This window comes from Crinia signifera, chromosome 4 (genome assembly GCF_055691185.1).
Source record: "Crinia signifera chromosome 4, ASM5569118v1, whole genome shotgun sequence".
Classification (NCBI taxonomy): Eukaryota; Metazoa; Chordata; class Amphibia; order Anura; family Myobatrachidae; genus Crinia; species Crinia signifera.
This window is the reverse complement of record NC_139220.1, coordinates 78,879,863-78,903,737: the sequence shown is the minus strand read 5'-3', so window position 1 is coordinate 78,903,737 and position 23,875 is coordinate 78,879,863. Positions and strand designations below refer to the sequence as shown.

The 23,875-nt window shown below is 43.4% G+C and overlaps 1 protein-coding gene across 13 annotated transcripts in view; it reads right to left on the bottom strand.

Moving 5' to 3' along the window:
- Positions 1-23,875, bottom strand: part of TENM2 (teneurin transmembrane protein 2) — a 2,252,147-nt gene that overhangs the window by 949,648 nt on the left and 1,278,624 nt on the right. For 2 of the 13 annotated variants that reach the window (XM_083181877.1, XM_083181878.1), the window contains exon 1: positions 3,462-3,835. The exons of 10 other annotated variants lie outside the window; for them this stretch is intronic. In XM_083181877.1, coding sequence (XP_083038003.1) covers positions 3,462-3,507 — 46 coding nt within the window. In that variant the 5' untranslated portion in view covers positions 3,508-3,835. Of the gene's footprint in view, positions 1-3,461; positions 3,836-23,875 lie in introns of those variants that run through there. One more of the 13 variants, XM_083181879.1, reaches the window with a different exon arrangement.

Genomic DNA, 23,875 nt, shown 5'->3' with positions numbered 1-23,875 from the left:
AAGGTTTTTAAATTTAGCATATTACAGTTTTTGTATAAAACTTCTTTATGGGCAAAATTGTATTGTCTCGTCATGTGTGTATTATACAGAAGTAGATATATTGGGAAAACATTTGGATTTGGATATGTCATGAAATGTACTGCCTGCAGCAGAGTCAGCCTAAATCGCACTTCTCGTACCAAGATTACGTGCACCAAAAACTCAGCAAAGCGTCCGCAGATATTATTTCCAAAATCCTAAATGTATATACACATATATATATATTTATATATATATATATATACACACACACACACACACTCACAAACACATATGTACGTGTGTCTGTATGTGCGTGTGTGTCTGTGTGTGTATATATATATACACACACATACATTAAATATAAATATAAATAAATATATATATATATATAAAATCTCAGAGACCACATACAGTACACTGAGGTCTGCAGACCTGTCAGTTGATGTTATACGTCTACAAATAAATACTTGTGCAGATAGAGGTCAGTGCTTACTTGAAATTGCATCAGTAAAATATCCATCTATGCAGTGCGATTACAATCCTCTGGGACGAATTTCTCATTTTACCACAAAGACTCCTATCATAACTGTTTCATATCAAGAAGTGCTTCTAGTTTTCAGGTTACAAGCAGAATACACATTACTTTTTCTCTATTTTTATCCTTCCCTTTGGATTTTAGAAAGTTGTCTATGTAACTACTTTCCAGAAGCCCAGAAACTCCACGACTGGAAGCTGTGTGTGTTTATTTGTGCTGGGTAATGTCTAATATTATTATTATTTTTTTAGGCCTTTGTGCATTTTAATAAGTCTCTAATGTTAATCAGCCTATTAATGTGGGCATCTGCCTGAAGCCCCTTAATAGCCATTTCAGGCTCCTAGTGCACATTTTCATTTTGCTTACGATTCGTAGGGGTTACGTGTGCCAAATTTCAATTAACCCTTTAAATAGCCCATTACACTTTTACAAATGGTAACGACTTTTCCCCCAATTCAGAAACGGATATAACAGATATGTCATGATGTTACCAAATACATTGGGTCACGGAGAGCCAATACCCTACCACACTTTAAAACAAGGCAACGTAGCAGTGTCCTGAGCTGTCCCGCATTAAACCCAAATGGAAGGTTTATTATATTCTTCAGCATAATCACCCACTCAGGTAAGTGGTAACAGCAGGTACTGTGCTCGGTTTTACTTTGCTTTTCTAATCCAAATGTTTTATGCTCCTACATAGCTAATCCTTTCTTTACTCTTTAGCAACATCTACTGGTACAACAAGGGGAAAGCTTTCATGTAGATACACAAGCAGGTGTTTTACTGCTGCTATGCATGGAATGTCTAACACATACACTTTATTATAATTTATCAGGAATCTATTGAGCAACTATTTCCCATCAAGCATAATGACTAGGAAATATCCAAAATAACATGTGAACTATGATGCTGTAAAGCCAATGCATGCAGGTGTTCCTCCAGACATCTACATAGCAACACGCTCGGAACACGTTCTCTGAGTGCATCGTATTGTAATGAAAATGATAGTATTGATAACAGTACAATACAGCAATTGTAAGGATAAAACACGTCATATTGTATGTGTATTTGTGTGCATGTGAGAGAAAGTGTGACACACACACATATAGAAATGCATACATGCATAAACAGTATATGAACCATATACAAACACATATGATCAGTGTCTCTATACCATGTATGTGGTATACAATATATGAACCATATAAAACGTATACACCTAGAAAATTGAATACACCACAATTTGACCAGCTTACGGTAGGTATTTAAGAGACCCCACTAAGAAATATCCTTATTATCGCTAGCCACACAGGAGCACCCTATAATCCATTTACGATTCCAACCTTGAGCACAGGAAATCCTTTAAACATTTACACACTTCTTACTTCTTTACTTTACGTAAAAGGGTTTCTCTCCAGATACATCTAAAAATACAACATCTCTAAATTTCATGGAAAGCAGACCACAGAAGCACAGTTTGGTTTCACAGCATATGGGATGCCATTTGGCATGAGCGCTATTACAAAATCTAATACTCAGAAGGGAACAAGGATTTCTATGAACCCATTCAGTGCTGACGCTCCCAACTGCCTATTGATGTTGCAGGCCCGTCAACAACTGATCAGGTTCATTTAAGAAAAAACCCTACAAAATCCATAAATGCCATCCTGCCTATGCAGAGAGGGAGCATAGTTTCAATAGCTTTATTGCCAATGCAATACAGCACAATTGGGCAACCTTTCAATAGAAAGTGCAATTTGAAAGTTACTTCTATGAAAACTAAATAAACTCTCGCTGTATCATGGGAGCATAATTATAACTTGTTCCTGAACGCAATGAAAGCAGTGATAGAATTAGAGGACAATGCTGGATATTCTGGGAGAAGAAAAAAAATCAATGGGTGCCTTGAAAGCTGGGTAATCAAGATACTTTTTGTGAGCAGTGCTACACTGGGTCAACTAATTTATCATTGCATTCTTACATATGCCAAATGCCCTATGTACATCCAGCTGCCACTAATATCCAATGCATACAGAATAAAGCCTGCATTTTTCTACTTTTTGGTATGGAGATTCAGAGTTGGCAACCTTTCCGGAATTAAAAAAACAAAACCACATAGTATAAATAATAATGCAACCAGCCGGATGACTATAAGACGCTCGCATTTCTCCTAAGTTTATTCCAAGAAGTTCAGCTCTTTTTATTGAAAACATATGATCTAATGAAAAATACTGCAATTTGCCCAAATGGCAATTCTCCGGGAAACTTCATTTTCCAATCAACATTAACCTAGTTCCCCTATCAGCATGGTGCCCAAACCGGTACTAACACAAGAATAATATATATATCATACTACAGTGGCATTATGCTATGGTGGGAATTCTGAGCTATTCCCAATGTCATACTGTACATATTTAGGTGAAGAAGCAAAATAAATCTACATATATGTAACGTACGTGAGACACAGAGCTGATAACACAGTAATCTAGAAATAACAATGCAGTTGCTTTTTAAAGTGCATGCAAAAATAAAAAAAGATAAATCTGATTGTGCCGGCTTGGGATGCACATATGTACTGTATATATATATATATAATACAATGCTTCCTAGGCAACTGTTTGCCAAGTCTACACAATATGCAGTTTCAGTATTATCTCTAAATACAAATGCCTTATGGAGCTTGTGCAACTAGGCAGGAATCAGATAAGCATGAAATAGGCTGCAAGATATATGTGAGACAGATTCTGAGGAATTATTCTATTCTATCCTAAATAAATACTGTGGCTGCTCCCTGCTGCAGGCATGCTTGTTCGTCAGTGAATAAATCACAATCAGGTTATAGAAAGGTACAGAAAAACAAGGGGATCCCTCCATACGATACAGCAGAGACACAAAGCAATCTTACCTGCCTCTGATGCAGGCTTCCTTCCCTTATTAGTCGACTGAAGCATTGCTAACCGTCCCTCTATCCTGTATCCGTAAGGATCTGCACAGCTACAGTAAGTCCTTGTGCTTGCAAGAAAATACTTGCAGGAAAGTGTCAGTTTGTGGGGGTTTTTTTCTGCCTCTTCCTCCTTTTTAAGCCCCTTCTACAGGAGGGAGAAGGGGAGCGAAGTGACACCAGCTCAATCTTGTGTAAGAGTGAAAAGGCAGCGGAGAAGCTCTGAATTCAACGGAGCTTCACACATGATTAAAACTCGCCTGAGAGGCTGCAAGCTCTGGCTAAAGCACCACTAGGCGTGAGTACAAGAGGAGAGGAGAGGGACGAGTCAATGGATTGTGACAACATATGTGAATCAAAAGACACAATGCAATGCCACAGATAGGTACAGTAAGGAGAAAGTCACAGGCAGAAGGGAGGTAGTGAAAGGAACAATGTGACAAATAAAATACCAAAAATATACACACATATACAGGAAGAGAGAACAGATTTACAGGAGAACAAAGCCCAATCATTCTCCCTACTATTCCCTCAGCTGAATGTATGTACAGTATAATGTATATGTGTATATGTGTGTGTGTGTGTGTGTGTGTGTGTGTGTGTGTGTGTGTGTGTGTGTGTGTGTGTATATAAACACAGATACACACACAATTTTATTTTTTTTGCCTAATGCCTCATCACACCTTTATTCCTCCACATACTATTTTAGAAAGCAGTTCTGATCACTGAGTGGTGTGTGTGTTTATTTGTAATATTATTATGGTTGCTGACTGACAATGCACAGGAGTCTTACTGCAATTGTTTTAGGATGTGTTTATGTGTAATTTATCCCACATTTGTATTCACTCAGACAATATATATATCAATAATTTGCCAGTTTGTAGCTCTCAGCGTACGCTGAGTGACAGACGGAAGGTTGTTTGGTAAAAATCACTAACTGTCTGTCCCCAGTGGGTAGAGTAATATACTGGTTCATACATATCTTTCCCTCCTGTCTCTCTCACATGTGCTAAAGGATTTGGGATCTTTTGAACATTGTTGTGGGTATGTAAATTGCATTGTGTACAAAGTTTTCTTACAGAAAGGCTCAGCGCTCGTGCACAAGTATATTTAGGGTATGCTTTGAGTTTAGCTCATCCGCATTGGTAGAAAGGATATTTGGCCTCTACAATGACAATACATTTCCAGTTACTCACTAGGTTATAAAAACCTCATTGTGGAAACACATGCAGAATGCGTGAGGTCCTGTAAATACATTGTGATGGGGACGATTGATGAAATGAATCTTCATGTCCTTAAAAAAATAAGTTTGTCTCCCTGTGTTGCGTCTATTCAGTCAAAGCTTTTATTTAACAGTACTCACAAATGTCAGAGACTCATTAAAAACCCAAGACATGAGGAAAAGAATGGACAGATGCACAACATTCAAAGCCTGTCAGACTTTATATAAGAAGCTGCATGCATATTTCAGTTGGTCTTTGAAGCAAAATCACAACGGTGTACCATCGGCTTGAATTATTCTATACAAAACATATTCATTAGGATTTTTCGTCTTCAAAATGCAGACCTGTCAACTTTACAAAATGAAATGAGGGATCAAGAAAGCTTCTGTTCCGTGTTAATCAACTGAACTCTCAGAGCAACATTGCAAGGAGCATTTTATAAAAAGAGAGACATGCCATTTCATCAGTGTCAACGGGAAAATACATCCTGAAGTGAATGTCATCAACCAGGTAGTGTGGCTTCCTGTCCAAGTTAGCCTGTTGCACCTCTTATTTCATGCAGGCATCAATAAACATGGGCCCTTGTTAACCACCTCCAGAATCAATTTTACTGCATAATCTTATAGCCATTCTCAGAAATTACATAGTTCATGTATGGTGCACGAAGGAAAAGCAGATCATGATTATTGGATCATAGGCAGGGTTAACAATTTTGCTGTTCCATCGCTCATCTCCCCAGAATACCCCACACAACATACCAGTATCCCACACAACATACCAGTACCCCACACAACATACCAGAACAATTTGGTTGTTCCATCGCTCATCTCCGCAGAATACCCCACACAACATACCAGTACCCCACAGAACATACCAGAACAATTTAGTTGTTCCATCGCTCATCTCCCCAGAATACCCCACACAACATACCAGTATCCCACACAACATAAAAGAACAATTTGGTTGTTCCATCGCTTCTCTCCCCAGAATACCCCACACAACATACCCACACAACGTACCAGAACAATTTGGTTGTTCCATCGCTCATCTCCCTAGAATACCCCACACAACATACCAGTTCCCCACACAATATACCAGAACAATTTGGTTGTTCCATCGCTCATCTCCCCAGAATACCCCACACAACATACCAGTATCCCACACAACATAAAAGAACAATTTGGTTGTTCCATCGCTTCTCTCCCCAGAATACCCCACACAACATACCAGTACCCCACACAACATACTGTAACAGAGCAATTTGGTTGTTCCATCGCTTATCTCCCCAAAATACCCCACATAACATACCAGTGATAATTAAAACAGAACCCATTATTATATATCATCACAAGTTGCGGTGACGATAGTTTATACAAACATTGGGGCAGATGTATTAATCTGCCTATAACGTTTGGCGAATAACGAGTCCCGCTTCTCCAGCATAATGTGGAGAAGCGGGCAAACGTTATAGGCAGATGTATTAAGCAGATAAGGAGAGACGTTATCCCCAGCGTGAACGGCTCTCCTTATCGGCTCCCTCGCCGCCCCGCACATGAGCACTCGCAGTCCCTCCCCCCCCCCGGCCGGCTTTCTGGGCATGTGCGAGATCTCGCTAAAACCGCGAGATCTCCAGCGCAGCCCAAGCCAGACGCAGGGCTAGCGTTGTCCCCACAGTGTGGGATAGGACAACGCTAGCCCTGAGCTGGCGAAGCGGCAGGGGTGAATTAGGCTGTTAATACATCGCCCCGGCCGTTAATCCCTCGGGGGGATTGCAGGGGACAGCCCCGCCGAGCGTAACTCAGCGGGCTGTCACTAGTGCACGTTAGGTGCGTTAGTGATACATTAGGGAAATCGTAATCCCCCCCCAGTTAACCAGCGTTAAGTGCATTTTTGCAATTAACGCTGGTTAATACATCTGCCCCATTGACACTGATATTGTACTAGCAGAAATACAATACATGCTTACAGACAATAGTGTACTCTATCTATTAAATGCATCTAGATTATCAGTGCTGTCACTATGAGGGTACGAGCTCATACCCTCCAACATGACCCATTCCATTAGGTACAAAATGCTCTGTTCCTGGACTTCCCTGCCAGTAGCAGTTACAGAGGTGGGGCTCCAGCACAGTCCAAAATTCAAAGAGGGGGGTCACATCAACTGTCAGTGAGTCCAGGACAGTGATGTTTGGGGTGGCAGTAGGTGTGGCTCCCCTTTTTGAATATTGGACTGTGCTGCAGGCTCACAGTCATGTTGGGCGGTATGCGAGCTGTGCCTAGGTGTCACTTGTTGAAGGATGACACCTGGGTGTATCTTACCAATAAGATCTGTTTATCATTTTCTAGGATGCAATAGAGATATGATAGACAGATTCTGGGCGGGATGGTCCAAACCAGAAATGCGGTAAAAACCTGTCTGGGTTTTTACTGCATTTCTGGATTCTCTAACCCCCCTCGCAATGTCAGCGCTGCGGAGGAAATCACCAGCAAAAGCTGGCTATTCTCTGCAGAAGCCTATGGGCTTCTTCTTTCAGCGCTGTGTGAGGGATCCGTCATGGATCTCTCCCAGCATGCCCCACGGTCTGTCGCCGTGCTCTGCGCATGCACAGACGGACTCCCAGGTCTCAGACCCGGAAGTCCAGCACCGTGGCCGCATCGCAAGGGACAGCTCTTATCGCAAGAGCTGTCCTTGCATTAATAACCGCATATGTTAGAGCATATGCGGTTATTAATAATGCGGGGCCCGGCAATACAGGGCAGCGGATGTTAGAACATCCCACCCTCTGATTGGTTGTTATTAGAAACATAGCTTTAGTAAATTTACCCCTTTCCCCAAAAACTCAGAGAGCTGGCAGAAAACAATTGAGAGTAAAATTGGTGGCATAGAACTTGAAATGTATTTATTTTTAAGAGAACTAACATTGTAATCACAACTGGTGGCAAAAGTGTTAAAAATCATCTACAATGTATTTCATACTATTACAACCCCTAAAGCTTCTGGGGGCCTAAGTGGCCCCCCCAGACACCCCCCCCCCCGCACCCTACATTATCAGTACAGTGTACTGTATACAGTACAGTGTTTCTACCAAATGGTTTACAGTACATCCCAGTTATATTGCTCTTGCCAATGTGTATTTCAGAACCAATATAACTAAACAGCCAGTAACATTTTAATTTGCTGGCATTAAAAACTGGTTACGCCTCTGTCAATCCCAAGGCACTATCTCAGAGTCAATAGAAAAAAACCAAAATCGGGCGCAAATTTAACTATTATAACATAATATACAAAATTGTGAGCCAAATATAGCTGGAAGGATTATTGTATGAATAATTGGCTGTTCCCAATAGCAATCTGGGGTGTTGCTGATTGGACCAAAATATAAACAAAGAAATATCTATGTGCATATAGTATGAATACACATATATATTTCTTATGAGAGAGCACCACTCAATCAATTATACATCTAATATACAACCAATAAATTAACAATAAAATTCAATAGTTAAAACATATATTCTCACTCTCTGTGTGTTAATTATGAACCTTAACCTGGATTTTAAATTCAAAGAATACAAAGTGTTCAGTGTATATTTGGGTAATAACTGTAGAAGTTTTCAGCAATTAGTGAAATGTCCCACATTAGTTCCGATCCAAAAATGATTTGGCAAATATATATCCACTAAGACCAATTGGTCAACAGGTGTGATGTCACAAGGCTCAGGCAATAATATCAAGACCTTTCATCGCAAATTTTGGTCATACCCATAGAGCACTTGAAATTTCGCACAGACGCTGGTATATTTTAGTTGTAGAATCAAGATTAAGGTTCCCACAAGAGAGATAGCGTGCCCAGACCTCGACCCGTTTCTCCGCTAAGGGTTATTGCAGCGGTTTCATCAGAAGAGAATCAGAGTAGCTCCGCCTCAGCTGGGGGCTGAGTTCCACCACCTCTCCAGGACCATTTTAAGCACTGGTGGCGAGAGAGGTTTGCCATTCGAGGGTACTTGACATACCACTTGGGTGTTTACATAACCTTTTGTCGCCCTTGTGCGTGTCAACATTTTGGTGTCAACCTATTGACCAAGACACTGTCAACCCTTTAATCCATAACCCTTCTAAATGACAGGTGCCAGGTACTGCACTGTAACAATACATGCAGCACCTCGCTCCTGCCGCAGTGTAGGAGCTGGTACTGCACATAGACTAGTCTTAAGGGACAGCCCAGCAGAACTGGACTCCAGATACTGACAAAAAAAGAGGACACAGACCTTGAGGTTATGCCCCCTATCTGTGAGGCCATACCTATAAGGCCACACTCCTTCCTTGGATGGTATGCAGCTCCGGCTCACACTACAGGTAGTGCAGTTATATGCAGTAGATGCTGTTATACTTCTCCTTTATTTATATGGTGCAACAAGGGTTTTTAATTGTACCACAATGTACATGGGGACACAACAAAATAGTGAATTGTGAAACAAGACAAACAAAAAAAGTAGCTGGTATATAAACATTTCTGCATCAGTGGTCATAGCACTCAAATAAGCAGCAAGGTGGCAGAAACCAATGGTTAGGTGCCACTGAAAGGAGCATGGAGTAGATGACAGTATTAGTAGAGAAGATGGCGCAGCACGAAAGGTGTAATCATTAGGATTACTGCCTCACAGCACTGAGGTCATGGTTTCGATTCCCACCATGGCTTGCATGGCTTTCCTCCCACAATTCAATTGGCTTCTAACAAAATTAACCCTAGAATAAATGTGCGTGTACATGTGGTAGGGAATATAGATTGTAAGCTCCGCTGGGGCAGGAACTAATGTGAGTGTTCTCTGTGAATATTCTCTGTAAAGTGCAGCAAAATATGTGTGAACTTTATAAATAACTGGTAATAACCAATCTCTTTATTTGTTTGTTTGTTTGTCTGTTATGCATTTGGACATAGTTGAACCAATTTGAATGAAACCATTGTGAGGTGAATTGATTGGGTCCAAATTAAGTTTACAGACTCTAAGACCCCCAAATCCCAAACCTGTGAGGGTCCCGGGGGCTGAAAAAGGGGTCCGACCAATACACAAAGTGGGTCCGGGAAGTAAGATACAAACCCGAGCAGCACCACTGAGGAGGGAAATGGAGGCAACAATAAGCCACAGACTGAGAGCTATATACTGGAAGGGTCAGGGCCCCCAGCAGCACAGAGTATATCAGGAGATGCGTGATGTGTCAGTGTGGAAAGGGCTGCATGTGACAGAGGTAGTGTCATGGTGTGAGTAGGGAAATGGAAGTAACAGGAAGACACAGTCTGACAGCTATATAGTAGTAGGAGCATGGTCCCCAGCAGCACAGAGTATATCAGGAGATGCATGATGTGTCAGTGAGGACAGGGCTGCATGCGACAGGATCAGAGACATGGACCCTCATTCTGGTTGACTCTCAAAGCTGCGAATTTGGCAGCTTTGCGAGTCAATTAAATGCCACCCGCACGAACACTCGCCATATGCACGCCGAATTCCCTGCACGCATGCAAATGGATGTTTTGCGTAAACATTCATTTGCAGCTTGTGTGCTGGGCAGAAATCATTGGATGGTCACCGACCATCCAATGATTTATCCTCAGCAGCACAGAGCATATCAGGAGATGAGGAATGTGTCAGTGTGGACAGGGCTGCACATGTGTGGACAGGGGCAGTGAACAATATGTTATTAGGGGAATGGAGGTAGCAGGAAGCCAAAGACAGAGTTATATACAGTAGTGGGAGGAGCAGGTTCCCCAAAATAAGATAAAATGGCTAGACTCTAAACACCTTTGCAAAGATGGTGTATGCTAAACAGATGTACAGTAACTAATAGACAAAAACTGAGTGAATATGTGTGACATTTATCAACTAGTACAGGGGCAACTAGGGGTCTAGATATTTTGGGAAGATGTGCTAGTAATGTGTGCTACTAAATTACAGGATGGTTTAAGACCGACTGCAGCTGTGGAAAAAAGCAGGAGGAGAACATGGCTGTTATTTTATAATCCAATTGGACTTGCTCATGGTGCTGGACAAAATGAGCAACACCCTTTCTGCCCAGGACCTGCAATGGAACCCTGACGAGCTGCCAGAGAATCACCCAGATCAGCCTTAGGAGAATTTGTGTACTCCTCCTTGGTCCTAGCAGTTCCTCCAATAACATCATGAGGTCACGTTGGCAGCATATGGCATTTTGCATGGCATATAGAAAGTAGGAAGGACACAAGGGAAAAGCAGAGACTTCTAGTTTCTATAGTGGCCTTTGCATCTGTAATGTAGGATATAGCTTAAGAGTATCCCTCTTATTTGTTTTATGATAATTAGTGATGTCAATAAGACAATAGATGGGTTCCTATCGGGTATATTACCTACTTGCTACTGTTTGATCACTTAAAACAGGTGATCTGTGGCTTTGAAGGAATTGTGGTTTCTGTGTAGATCACTGCATATAGGCCCTTATTCAGATCTGATCGCAGTACAAATTTGTTCTCAAAATGGGCAAAACCATGTGCACTGCAGGTGGGGCAGATGTAACATGTGCAGAGAGAGTTACATTTGGGTGGGGTGTTTTGAAACTGAAATCTAAATTGCAGTGTAAAAATAATGCAGCCAGTATTTACCCTGCACAGAAACAAAATAACTCACACAAATCTAACTCTCTCTGCAGATGTTAAATCTGCCCCACCTGGAGGGCACATGGTTTTGCCCATTTTGGGAATGAATTTGTACTGCGATCAGATCTGAATAAGGGCCATAGTACTTTGCATTACACACAGACCCAGACTGAGCAGACAAAAAGGCATATAAGCACGACAAGGAATAACCACACAATCTACCCCTGTGTGGTGTATTTCTCTTAAACCCTTTGAGTGCCAACATCTCTTTGAGAGATGATCAAAATATCCACTAAAAGTGCCAGCGTCGCTCACATTTGTTATATAAATTCAAATCTAAATTGCTGTGTAAAAAAAGATTATATTTCCTATACAAGGTAAACATTATGATAAATATAAATATTTGCTTGGGCAATTTTCACATCTATTTTGACAAATTCACTTTTGTAGTTTATAGAGTGCAATTCCATTACAGACAGGGATATTTCGCTAGTCACAACACACACAGGTAAAGCAACGGAGATGTCCATGCTATAGGCAGGCCCTCTAGTGCAAACCATTCCATCAGGTACAAAGTTATCTGACCCTGGACTTCACATTTAAAAGAGGATTGCAGTCACCTGTGTTAGAACACCCCTTTGCATCAATGCATCAGTTTAAAGGTGCATAAACACTGGCCGATATATTAGATTTTCGACTGAATGAGGAATATATCGTTGACCATCAGCCAGTGTGTACCATCAATATATCTGAACGGCATTGTTCATCTGTGATGTACAGCTGTAGCCACGTTCATCTATCCTGTTGGCCCCATTGGCGTGCGCACGGGGGGTGCCAGGGGTGCACAGGCACCTCCTAATGACCCCCCTCACGCTTGCATGCAGTACCATTTTACGGAATAGGGTGTCCGATGACAGCATGCTTTAGAGCTACGCCGCCTGCATGAAGTAGAACAGTCAGGAATCTCCCCCATATATGCGATGCAGCTGCTTTCTCGAATCTCCGGCCCGCCACCCGCCTGCCCACACACTTACTTCCTGCTGGTATCTCTATCCATACCTGCTGCCGCAGACTCCCAGCAGCAGCAGGTATGGAGAGAGATACCAGCAGCTGGAGGATAAGGAGCTGCCTATGCTTTGTGGGGGTACATTTATCAAAGCATGGGGGAGGGGAGGAATCATTAAATATATTTCATAAGGTCGGAAAAGTGAATTACACTTGATGGACAAATAGCATGTGTCTCACTTTCGATCTGATATGTTCTGCACGTGCAGTATGATCTCCAGGTTGGACCCCCTACCAGCAGCAGGGAACAAGGATTGCATGTTTCAAGGGAATTTGGTGGGTTGCCCACCGCTCTCTGCCCATCCGCTGTCCCCGCTCTCTGCCCAGCACTTATGTGGCGTAACGGTGTTTGGCATTACAGAGTGTGGCATAAAGTCTAATGGACATTACAGAGTTTGGCATAATGTGTAACGGGCATTATGATGTCATTTTTTGTTGCACACCGCCGGCGCACCCTGTCCCTGTTTCTACGGTGTGTATATGTGTATGTGTGTGTGTGGGGGGGGGGGGGGGGGGGGGTGGAGAGACTCATTTTGCCCATATACATAAATAAGTCACCATCTGTTAGTTTGTGTTGATGCCCAATAGGTGGTGTTAGACACGCCCAGTAGGTAGTCATAGACATGCCCCTCCAATGGTGCACTGCCTAATAAAAGGGTCTGCGCACGCCTATGGTTGGCCCACCATCCTGACTTTATTGTCGGGCCATGAGAAATGTCTTGTTATGGTGCACTAAGGCGTACTATGGCAAAAGCATGTAATTACATTGCTTTGCAGCTGGGTGGTGGTCGCTCCAATAATGAAAATGATAGCACAGTGCCACACCTGGATATGTGAAGCATCATTGCCATTTCATTTCTGCCTCCACTTTACCTGTGTACAGTATGCAGATCTTACTGTAGCTCCATAAGGGTGGGCTGCTTTGTGGCCGATAGTCTCGGCATGCCACTGTGTTGTACAGTAATTATACTACATAGATGTTTATTCAGCCCCAGGGTCTCGGTGGGGAAATGCATGCTGATCTTAGCTCTCTAAGAGTCGGCTCACTGAGTCCCTGGGGCTGAATGAGCATCTATGTAGCATAATTACTGTACAACACGATGGCGGACAGAGACTATCAGGCCTCATCTGTTGGGCCAACCGCCATAGTTAGGACGGATGAGAGTGGCTACATCTGTAGAGAGTGAAGATGCTTTGCAAGATTGCTCACAAACTAATTCCCCAATGGAGGAATGCCATTAAGATCAGGTTACACCCCCCTCCCAGGATCCATTTGAGGAGCCTGAATCTGATTCATGTGCTGAATATCACTGCAGACTCAGACAGTGCCTTCTGTGGGGTGTCGGACGGGGTCCCATCAGTTGGGCTCCCGACAGGCATTTACCCGACGTCGGGATCCCGACTGTCAAAACACCAACAGCCGGGTTCCCGACGGCCATCGTCTATTTTCCCTCGTGGGGTCCACGACCCCCATAGAGAGAGAATAGAATAGCTGGCTGGCGTAGTGAGCCACCAAATGCTTTAGATCGACATGGGTTAGGTCAACAGGTTGCGAGGTCGACATGGGTTTTTTCACTGCTTTTGAGCCGACATGTGCCGACAGGCAGTATTTCATGCCCTACCATCCACTAGGGTGTGGTGGGAGAATAAAATAGTGTGCCGAGCGCAGTGCGGCACCGTGCCCGAAGCATCGCGAGCGAAGCGACTATGTGGACATTCGGGTCAAAAAAACAGTGAAAGAATCCATGTCAACCTCGCCAGGGGCGAATTTAGGGGTCAGGCCGCCTCTAGGCACAACATTTTTGTGCCCCCCCCCTCTATTTTAATGTAATCATATATGTATATACATTGTTATTTATATATTTCATTAAAATTTAACTGTAGCCCACCTTAATATTTTTTTAAGCACTATGGACTGCTCACTGTACTAGTGAGCAGTCCAACCACTTATTAGTACAGTGATTAGCACAGTGTATCCGGCTCACACACTGTGACTGACTGAGCGCAGGGAGGATCTGCGCGCCGCTCAGCTCAGCTGCTGGATACACAGCAGCCAATAGACTGTGTGTGTGTGTAGAGTAGCCAATGGGCGGGAGCCGGCAGCAGTGAGCCTGAGCTATTTCCGGACGCGCAGGGGGACCCTCGGACCCAGCCACTAAGTGGTGATGTAATGTGCATGGCAGAGTGGGTGGGCAGTGGCAGGTGACGAGCGGCGCTGCCGCCGACATATGATAATTCATGTCTGCTGCGGCGGCGCTCGTCACTTAACGCTACCCACCCGCTCTGCCATGCTGTTATTTAACAGAATTTCAGCCTGCCTGCCGCCCTTAATTGGTGCCGCCCTGAGGCCGGTGCCTCACGGGCCTAGGCACAAATCCGGCCCTGAACCTCGCGACCTGTCGACATAACCCATGTCGCACAGCGAGCCACCGAGCCCGCAAGGGGCTTTATTGTGCTCGCCATGCTGTCTTGCTCCGGCCAGTCGGGATCCCAACGTCGGGCTAATGACTGTCGGACCCCTGTACCACACCCCTTCTGTGTGACTCCGAATTAGCTCCTAAGTGTTGAAAAGCAAACACATTTAAGCCTAAATCATGTGCATCAACAAAACTCTGCTATCCAGAGATTCTTTGAAAGTAACAGTCTCATTAACGGACAGTCCAGAAAAATGATAGGCTCATGATAAATAAATATAAAACTTGCTGTTTAAAAATAAACAGAATAAAAACCACAAGATTGCAACTTTGAACAAGCTATTTTCTTTTGACAATGTATATTTCAGGGTCAAATTCGTTTTTTTTTTTCCCAGGTATGTTTATCCGTTGAACATCAAACTGTGTAAAGGGAATTAAAACACAGAGAAACAAAGACCTGCTGTCTATTTAATAAACTGCTGAGAAACTAATTCATAAATCATGCTAACATAAAATATTCTTTGTTTGCTTAAAATGGCAAAAGTTTGCTATTAGGATTTTAAAGCAAACTAAATGAACTGAACACTAACATATTACTAGTAATATTTTCATACAAACTCATTTTTCCACAAACACTGCATTGCACATTTATTTTTTTAATAATGAAGAGTTGAGGCAAACCGTAAGAAAAACATTTTCCAAATAGATGCAGAATATTTTTTTACTTATTGTTTCCGTATGCTTTCTTTATAATATTAAATTAATGTATGCTAATTGTATGTGTTTTATCCATGCAAACATTATATTAGCAACCTTTGATGAACGGAGTGTTATGCTGAAATGGGAATGCAGCCCTCCTAAACATTATGGAATACGGTCGTATTGTCGACCCGAGTTAGGCCAACAGTCATTAGGTCGACACCGTTGGGTCGACAGGCAACAAGATCAACAGGGTTCTAGGTCAACATGGATGAAGGTTGACAGGTGTCTAAGTCGACATGGGACAAGGTCGACATGGGTTTAGGTCGACAAATGCTTTAGGTCGACATGGGTTAGGTCGACAGGTCGGCATGGGTTTTTTCACTGTTTTTTGAGCCGACAGGTGGTATTTCATGCCCTACCATCTACTAGGGTGTGGTGGGAGAATAAAATAGCGTGCCCGAAGCATTGCGAGCGAAGCGACTAGGTCGACTTTCTTTTGAAAAAACCCATGTTGACCTGTCGACCTGTCGACCTAACCCATGACGACCTAACACATTTGTCGACCTAAACCCATTTCGACCTTGTCCCATGTCGACCAAGACGACTGTCGACCTTCATCCAAGTCGACCTAGAACCCTGTCGACCTTACTGCATGTCGAGCCAACGGTGTCGACCTATTGACTGTCAGGGTCGACTATACGGTCCACACCCAAGCATTATTGTAGCAATTTCCCAAAAGTAAGTAAAGTCTCTAACATTTGTATTTTTCATCTAGGTTTAGTAAATTTGAGTGTAAAGAATTAAAAAGTCTGTTGCTCCAAATTATATTAATTTCTTTCTTGAGGCAGATTAGCTTTTTTATCGATATACTTTCTGATAGTGGGGCGGATTGTGTGTTGTTTGTGAGTGGGTGGATCCTGGCTAGGGATGGCCATCAATGCCATTGCCATCGATGGTTGCCATGGTCGTGCCCTGGCACTTTGGAAAAAGGCAAAAGTATTCGACATCGGCCATAAACCATAGATGATTTTGCATCGTCGATGTTTGATGACCATCCCTAATCTGGGCTCCATTCCTAAAATTGGGAGCATGCCTCCCCCATTTTATGGGAATGGTTTATGCCAGTGGCTGCCTCTTTGGATGCACATTTACTGACACCAGCAGCATGATAATCCCGGTCACCCAGAGTAATCAGAGGGTTACTCAGGTGGCCAATGTTAACGCAAGTGACCTGATGCTTTGTTTTTTCAGAGGATCACACAAGTACCTTTTAAATCTCAGCTATTAAGCTTCTAAACAGAGTTGGTTTTGCTACTTTACATCTACAAGCTCATAACCTCCCAACATGACCCATTCCATTAGGTACAAAATGCTCTGTTCCTGGACTTCCCAGCCAAGAAAAAAGTTACAGAGTTGGACTGCAGCACAGTCCAAAATTCAAAGAGGGGGGGTTCACTTTAACTGCCAGTGAGTCCAGGACAGTGATGTTTGGAGTGGCATTAGGTGTGGCTCCCCTTTTTGAATATTGTATATAAGTCCAGAAACAGAGCATTTTGTACCTAATGGAATGGGTCATGTCGGAGGTATGCAGGCTGGATCATACCAGTTCACACATATCGCTCTCTCATATACCCTGTAGTGTCAGTTGTTCTGTATGGGGAAGGGCTGTTATGGCAACAAGAAACATCGAACAAGAAACATCCAGATACAGTACAGGAATTTTATTAACATAAATCTCAATCAAAAATTCAAATGTATGAAGCAATGATAAGGGAGAAGTCAGCCAATGGAGAAGTTGCCCGTGGCAGGAAAACAATGTGGGGAGTGAGATGCAGAGGCTGAATGATGGAATCAGGCAATGAGAATGTAGCAGGGAGTGAGGTGGTCAGTATGATGGAGGAAGTAAAAGGTGCAGGGGCTGAGTTAGTGATGCTTGGAGTGAGCGATATGGTGGGTGAGAGGGTAGCAGTGAAAGAGAGAACCGGGAAGGGAGGGGGGAGGTGGGGGAGTGAAATAAAAGAGAAGCACATGCTAAGATATAAGGGTGAGCATATGGAAGATATTGGCACAAAAGGAGAGGTAAAAACAAAGGAACAGGTAAAGCAGAGAAGGGTTAACAGTCTGAAGGAACATTTGAGACATTAAGGGAGAGGTGAAAACATGCTGCATAGCCTTACATCATATATATGTTTGACTGTGTATATATATATGTATATATATATATATATATATATATATATATATATATATATAGAGAGAGAGAGAGAGAGAGAGAGAGAGAGAGAGAGAGAGAGAGAGAGAGAGAGAGAGAGATAGATAGTGGAAAGACCACACTCTCACCCAATAAAAGCAGCAGCGGGGTGCCCAGCAAGGGTACATGTAACAGCATGCCCCTAATAATAGTCCAGAAAATCCACACACAGCGGTGTGGATGCGGAGCACTCTCCGTAATCACAAATCAGCCTTGTGATAAAAAGAAAGTACGTTTTTTATTCCAACTGGGTCAACACAGTTTAAGAAAATCTGAAGTATATAAGCCCCGACGTTTCGGTCCCAGCATGGACCTTTATCAAGGAGCCTACAATATACAAAATATACATAAGATACATACATTGAGTGTATGTCATGCTGAGTTAAAGGACATGCAGTTGTACATGAAACAAAGTATAGGTCCGTTTTTCAAATAAGCATCACATAGTCAGCGGCGCAGGAACAGCCTGGGTACGGACAGGGTCAGCCAGCTGATCTGACTGCCCTCCGGTCCAGCTATTTATACCATCTGATAGGGGCTGTGAGCTGGGGAGCGCCACAGACACGAGTCTGTGTAGCGCTATGGTACTTCCGGTAAAACCGGAAGTGCGGCGGCCGGTAGCGGCCGCTGGAACGCAGCTGTGGAACGCATAGTTTCCGGGTTTAGCCGGAGCTGTGCGTAATTAAGGGTTAATTAAGGTTTAAAGCACGGCAGTTAATGGTGCCAAGGGGTTACCTCTGTTGTGTATAGTGTACCTAAGCATATCAAGGGTTACAAGGCCGTGCATACGTTTAAAAAAACGTGGAATAAAGCCGGATCGTACTAACTGCATTGACCAGGATAAAGGGGATAAGTGCAATTGGTGTAATTGCTTAAGTGGATTGATTAGGAGCCCGGAGGGGTGGCTTTGCACTGTCCGGGAGTGAAGTGCGATACAGTGACAGTGGACTCCAAAGTTAGTACAGTAGGTGTCCACTGTTATGTGTAGGATCACGAGCAGAGCCCGTTTTTTGGGGAGAACACCCATCTGGCTACCATAAAAACCGACAAAAGCAGTAACCTAATTGACAAGATCAAAACCCAAATTGAGACTTACAAACAGGACCTTATCTCATTTAAACGCAACAAACTAGCGGTGGGTCAACACAGTTTAAGAAAATCTGAAGTATATAAGACCTTTATCAAGGAGCCTACAATATACAAAAGATACATAAGATACATACATTGAGTGTATGTCATGCTGAGTTAAAGGACATGCAGTTGTACATGAAACAAAGTATAGTTACGTTTTTCAAATAAGCATCACATAGTCAGCGGCGCAGGAACAGCCTGGGTACGGACAGGGTCAGCCAGCTGATCTGACTGCCCTCCGGTCCAGCTATTTATACCATCTGATAGGGGCTGTGAGCTGGGGAGCGCCACAGACACGAGTCTGTGTAACGCTATGGTACTTCCGGTAAAACCGGAAGTGCGGCGGCCGGTAGCGGCCGCTGGAACGCAGCTGTGGAACGCACAGTTTACGGGTTTAGCCGGAGCTGTGCGTAATTAAGGGTTAATTAAGGTTTAAAGCACGGTAGTTAATGGTGCCAAGGGGTTACCTCTGTTGTGTATAGTGTACCTAAGCATATCAAGGGTTACAAGGCCGTGCATACGTTTAAAAAAACGCGGAATAAAGCCGGATCGTATTAACTGCATTGACCAGGATAAAGGGGATAAGTGGGATAAGTGCAATTGGTGTAATTGCTTAAGTGGATTGATTAGGAGCCCGGAGGGGTGGCTTTGCACTGTCCGGGAGTGAAGTGCGATACAGTGACAGTGGACTCCAAAGTTAGTAGGTGTCCACTGTTATGTGTAGGATCACGAGCAGAGCCCGTTTTTGAGGGGGGGAACACACTCATGCCCCTTTCCCACTGCAGCTAAAAAACGGCGCGCACCCCATCGCATAGCATCGCACCGCCAGGATCGGTGCGTGTGTGGGCACCATAAGAAATATTTTGTCAGAAAGAGTGAACTAGAATAAGGGCCACAGTTCCTGCTGGAGCCTGCTGAAAAATATCTATATATATATATATATATATATATATATATATATATATATATATATATATATATATGTATGTATGTAAAGTCAATACACCGGCACTCCCCCTCGGCTTTTTCACAGTGCTTGCCCAGGCGCCTTCCTCGGATATATATAGGCGACGAAAAGAATGGGCACTCAGGGACTTGCGAATAAATGGTGAAGGTAGGACAGAATTTAATCCATTATATCAACGTTTCGGAGTCTCCCCCGTCGTCAGGATAAACAAACTGCGTCAGTGGGCCCGGCCGCATTTCCGCGACAACAATTTTATGTTACCATAAGCAGCTATAGCAGTAACATGTTAAGGTGCATATGTATCAAATAATAAGAACTCATCAAAAATAAAAAATAGGTACTTGTGTATTATAGCGGCGGCCCCGATTTCCATTGCGCAATGTTTTAATCAAATCGCATGCCATGCACCCGATGGCATGCGATGCAACGCGATTTTTGGCCCCTATACGATGAAAGATTGCATAAGCGCCCTAATGGGTGCTTACAATGTTAAATGCACCCCCACGCCACCCCCCCCACTATAAACGTGAACCCGAAGCGTGGCGAGCGCAGCGAGCGCGCGAGGGGCGGCGGTACGCGTCCTCCGACCTTTTCATACCCCCACTATCCATGTCGGCGTGGAGTTGAGAATAGAAAGTGTGGCGAGCGCAGCGAGCCACCGAGCCCAAAGCATGGCGAGCGCAGCGAGCCCCGCGAGGGGACGTGGATACCTTCACAGGTATCGGAGTCCCCTCGCGGGCTTCACAGGTATCCGCGTCCGCTCGCCACACTTTTTATTCTCAACTCCACGCCGACGTGGATAGTGGGGGTATGAAAAGGTCAGAGGACGCGTACCGCCGCCCCCTCGTGGGCTCGCTGCGCTCGCCACGCTTCGGGTTCACGTTTATAGTGGGGGGTTGGCGTGGGGGTGCATTTAACATTGTAAGCACCCATTAGGGTGCTTATACAATGTTTAATCGCATTGCATCGTATGGCATTGTATGCCATATACAATGCCATACAATTTTAAAATTGTATGGCATTGTACAATATCGCGCGATATACCATCGTATGCCTTATGGTATGCGATGCGATGGGCGCCGCCAAAATACACAAGTACCAAAAAATATATCTAATTCATCGCTGATCATTGACCAGATCAGGTGGTCTGAGTACTTATTTATATAATTATTTTTCATGTTTTCTCTTTGAGGGCCAGATGTATTAAACTTGAAAAGTGATTAAATGGAGAGTGATAAACCACCCAGCCAGTCAGGTCGTAACTGCCATGTCACAGGCTGTGTTTGAAAAATGACAGGTAGGAACTAATTGGTTGGTGGTTTATCAGTCTCCACTTTATCAAGGCTTAGTACATCTCACCCTTAAACATGTATTATTTGGCATTGTTACACCATTATTGTCATACAATGTTTTTTTTTTTTTACCGCATTTTGGAATGCTCTAAGCATCCCCCGCCGGGTTATCGCGACGGGGGGCATCGCCAGAAAAACCTGGCAACGTCCCATAGAAGCCTATGGGCTTCAACGCGACCCACTGCCGCCCCGCATCGACCCCCGCCGCCCCGCACCGACCCCCCCTCACCGGTGTCCGGGCAGCACAGAGCTGTGTTGCCCGGACCTGTGACCTCCTCCTCCCTGCACTATGATCCTCTTCTGGGTGGAGGGAGGAGGAGAGCCCAGCGTAGCAGTGGCAGCGCCAGGTAAGGGAGGGAGCGGGGAGCCGCCGGGTCCCGGTGGGACCCGCTGTCCCCCACCGCAAAGGACAGCTCTTAATGCAAGAACTGTCCTTTGCCATACTTATCGCATATGTTAGAGCATATGCAATAATTATGTTTGTGGTATCCGGCGATGAGCATCCCCCCCATGGGGTTTTAATAAATTGGATTGGCTATTGATTTGATATGCATTCATTTGTTTGTTTGTTTTTCTGTGTTTGTTTTTTGGCACTTACCTGTCTTCTGTTTTTGATGGATTCTTATTATTTGAGATATATGCAACTTAAGATGTTAATGCTGTAGCTGTTTATGTTTACATTACAGTATTGTGGAGGCAACGCACTTGGCCCACTGACGTCATTCCAACCAGAAGCGGTGTGCCAGGACAAGTCAGGGATGCGGTGGGGCTGTGGTCGACATTGCCACACCACACCACACGCTGATGGGGCTACCGGAGAGTAAGATATTATTTGTTTCACTTATATATTATTCACTGTATCCTGATGCAGGGGAAGCTCTCCATAAAACTTTGATGATGATTGTTTACAAAATGCTTTAGTATTTTACAAGTTTTTGAGTGCTGCCTATATATACTGAATCTATATATCTATATCCAGAAATCATTAAGCAAACCTCTGTGTGGACCCATCATTTCTGCCCGGGGGGTCGCTTTACCCACTGGTAGCTGTATACTTGGACAATTTTTTTCAACCCTGTGTCCAAAAAGAAAGAATTTTTTTTTCAAAGATACTACTTTGTTATTTCTGCTTGATTTGTTGCCACAGCTGCCACCCAATCTACAGCTGGAAACTGTGGATGTTATAAGCTTGTATACTTGCTACTGCATTCAGCGGGTCTGCAAGCGGTCCGACAATTATTGATGCACAAAAGTAATGGTCCAGACATTCATTTCTTTATTACTTTACTGGAATTAACTCTTACCAAAAAATTTTTTGATTTAATGACAATTTTTTTTACAGACAGCAGGGTGTGCCATGGGATCGTCTGTGGCACCCTTGCTAGCTAATAGCAATGTGTGTGTGGTGGAGAAGCATTTATTCATCACAAACCCTGACATTTCCAAACACTTATTTTGTTTTTTTATGGTACATAGACGATCTTCTAATTTTGTGGACCAGACCACTTGCAGACCTGACAGATTTGCTTCACACACAATGACACATCCCATCCTATGACATTTTTGTTTGAAACAAGTGATTCCTGTATACATTACCTTGATGTCTTAATGCGGGACGACAATAAATTAACAACCAGCATGTATGTTAAGCCAACTGACAGGAATAACATGCAGTTTTCATCCCCCTTCCCATAAATTCAGTCTTCCGTATTCACAATTCATCCGGTGTTGCCATATGAACAGCCACAAAATTAAGTGTAAAGAACAACTTTCACAGCTCCATGACAATTTTATCAACAGGGGTTATGATCCAGCTAAATTAAAAGAACAACGTATTAAAGCCCAGTGCTCGAACAGACAGAGCTTATTTCTCAGCGCCAAAATCGAAGACATCAAATCTAAGACATTGGTGAATCGTGTTCCATGGGTCACCAAATATAATGTAGGCAGTAGGACAACAAAAAAGTGCCTGCGACAATTATTGCCAATTGTGAACACTGATAATGACCTTCCAATGTTAAAAAAATCAAACAATTATGCACTGCCACAAAAGAGGCCAAAACTTACTGGATCTCCTACTAAGGACAGACGTGTCTGAAAACAAAAAATCCTTTAATAAAATGGGGCGCTTCAAATGCGCTAACTGTATCACCTGCCGTTCATTCGTTGCAGGCGATTAATTTTCCCATCCCCTAACAGGTAAAAATCCTTATCCGCCAACGCTTACCTTGTACCTCAAAATTTGTCATCTATCTCATTACTTGCGCCTGTTGCAAAGGGTATGTGCAAAAAACTGTTAGGATGTTCAAGGAGCGCATGGCACTCCAACAGGTTGCAGACCAACCAGTGGACAAACATTTCCTTAATAAGAAACATAATTTGGCAACGTTACGGTATAGCATAATTGACCCAAGTGCCAGAATTGCCCCAAGTGCCAGAGTGAACAAGGCTGAAGACTCCTTCAGTTGGAGTCAAGATGGATACATCGGCTGGGTACACTGGCCCCAAAAGGGTTAAATGAACATTTGAGATTGCATTGTTTTCTTTGATATATTGTCTCCTTCTTACCCCTCAGTTTTCCCTAGGAACCTAGTGGTAATACACCCTATTGATTATTATAGTTACTGCTAAGGTTTTTTCTGTATTT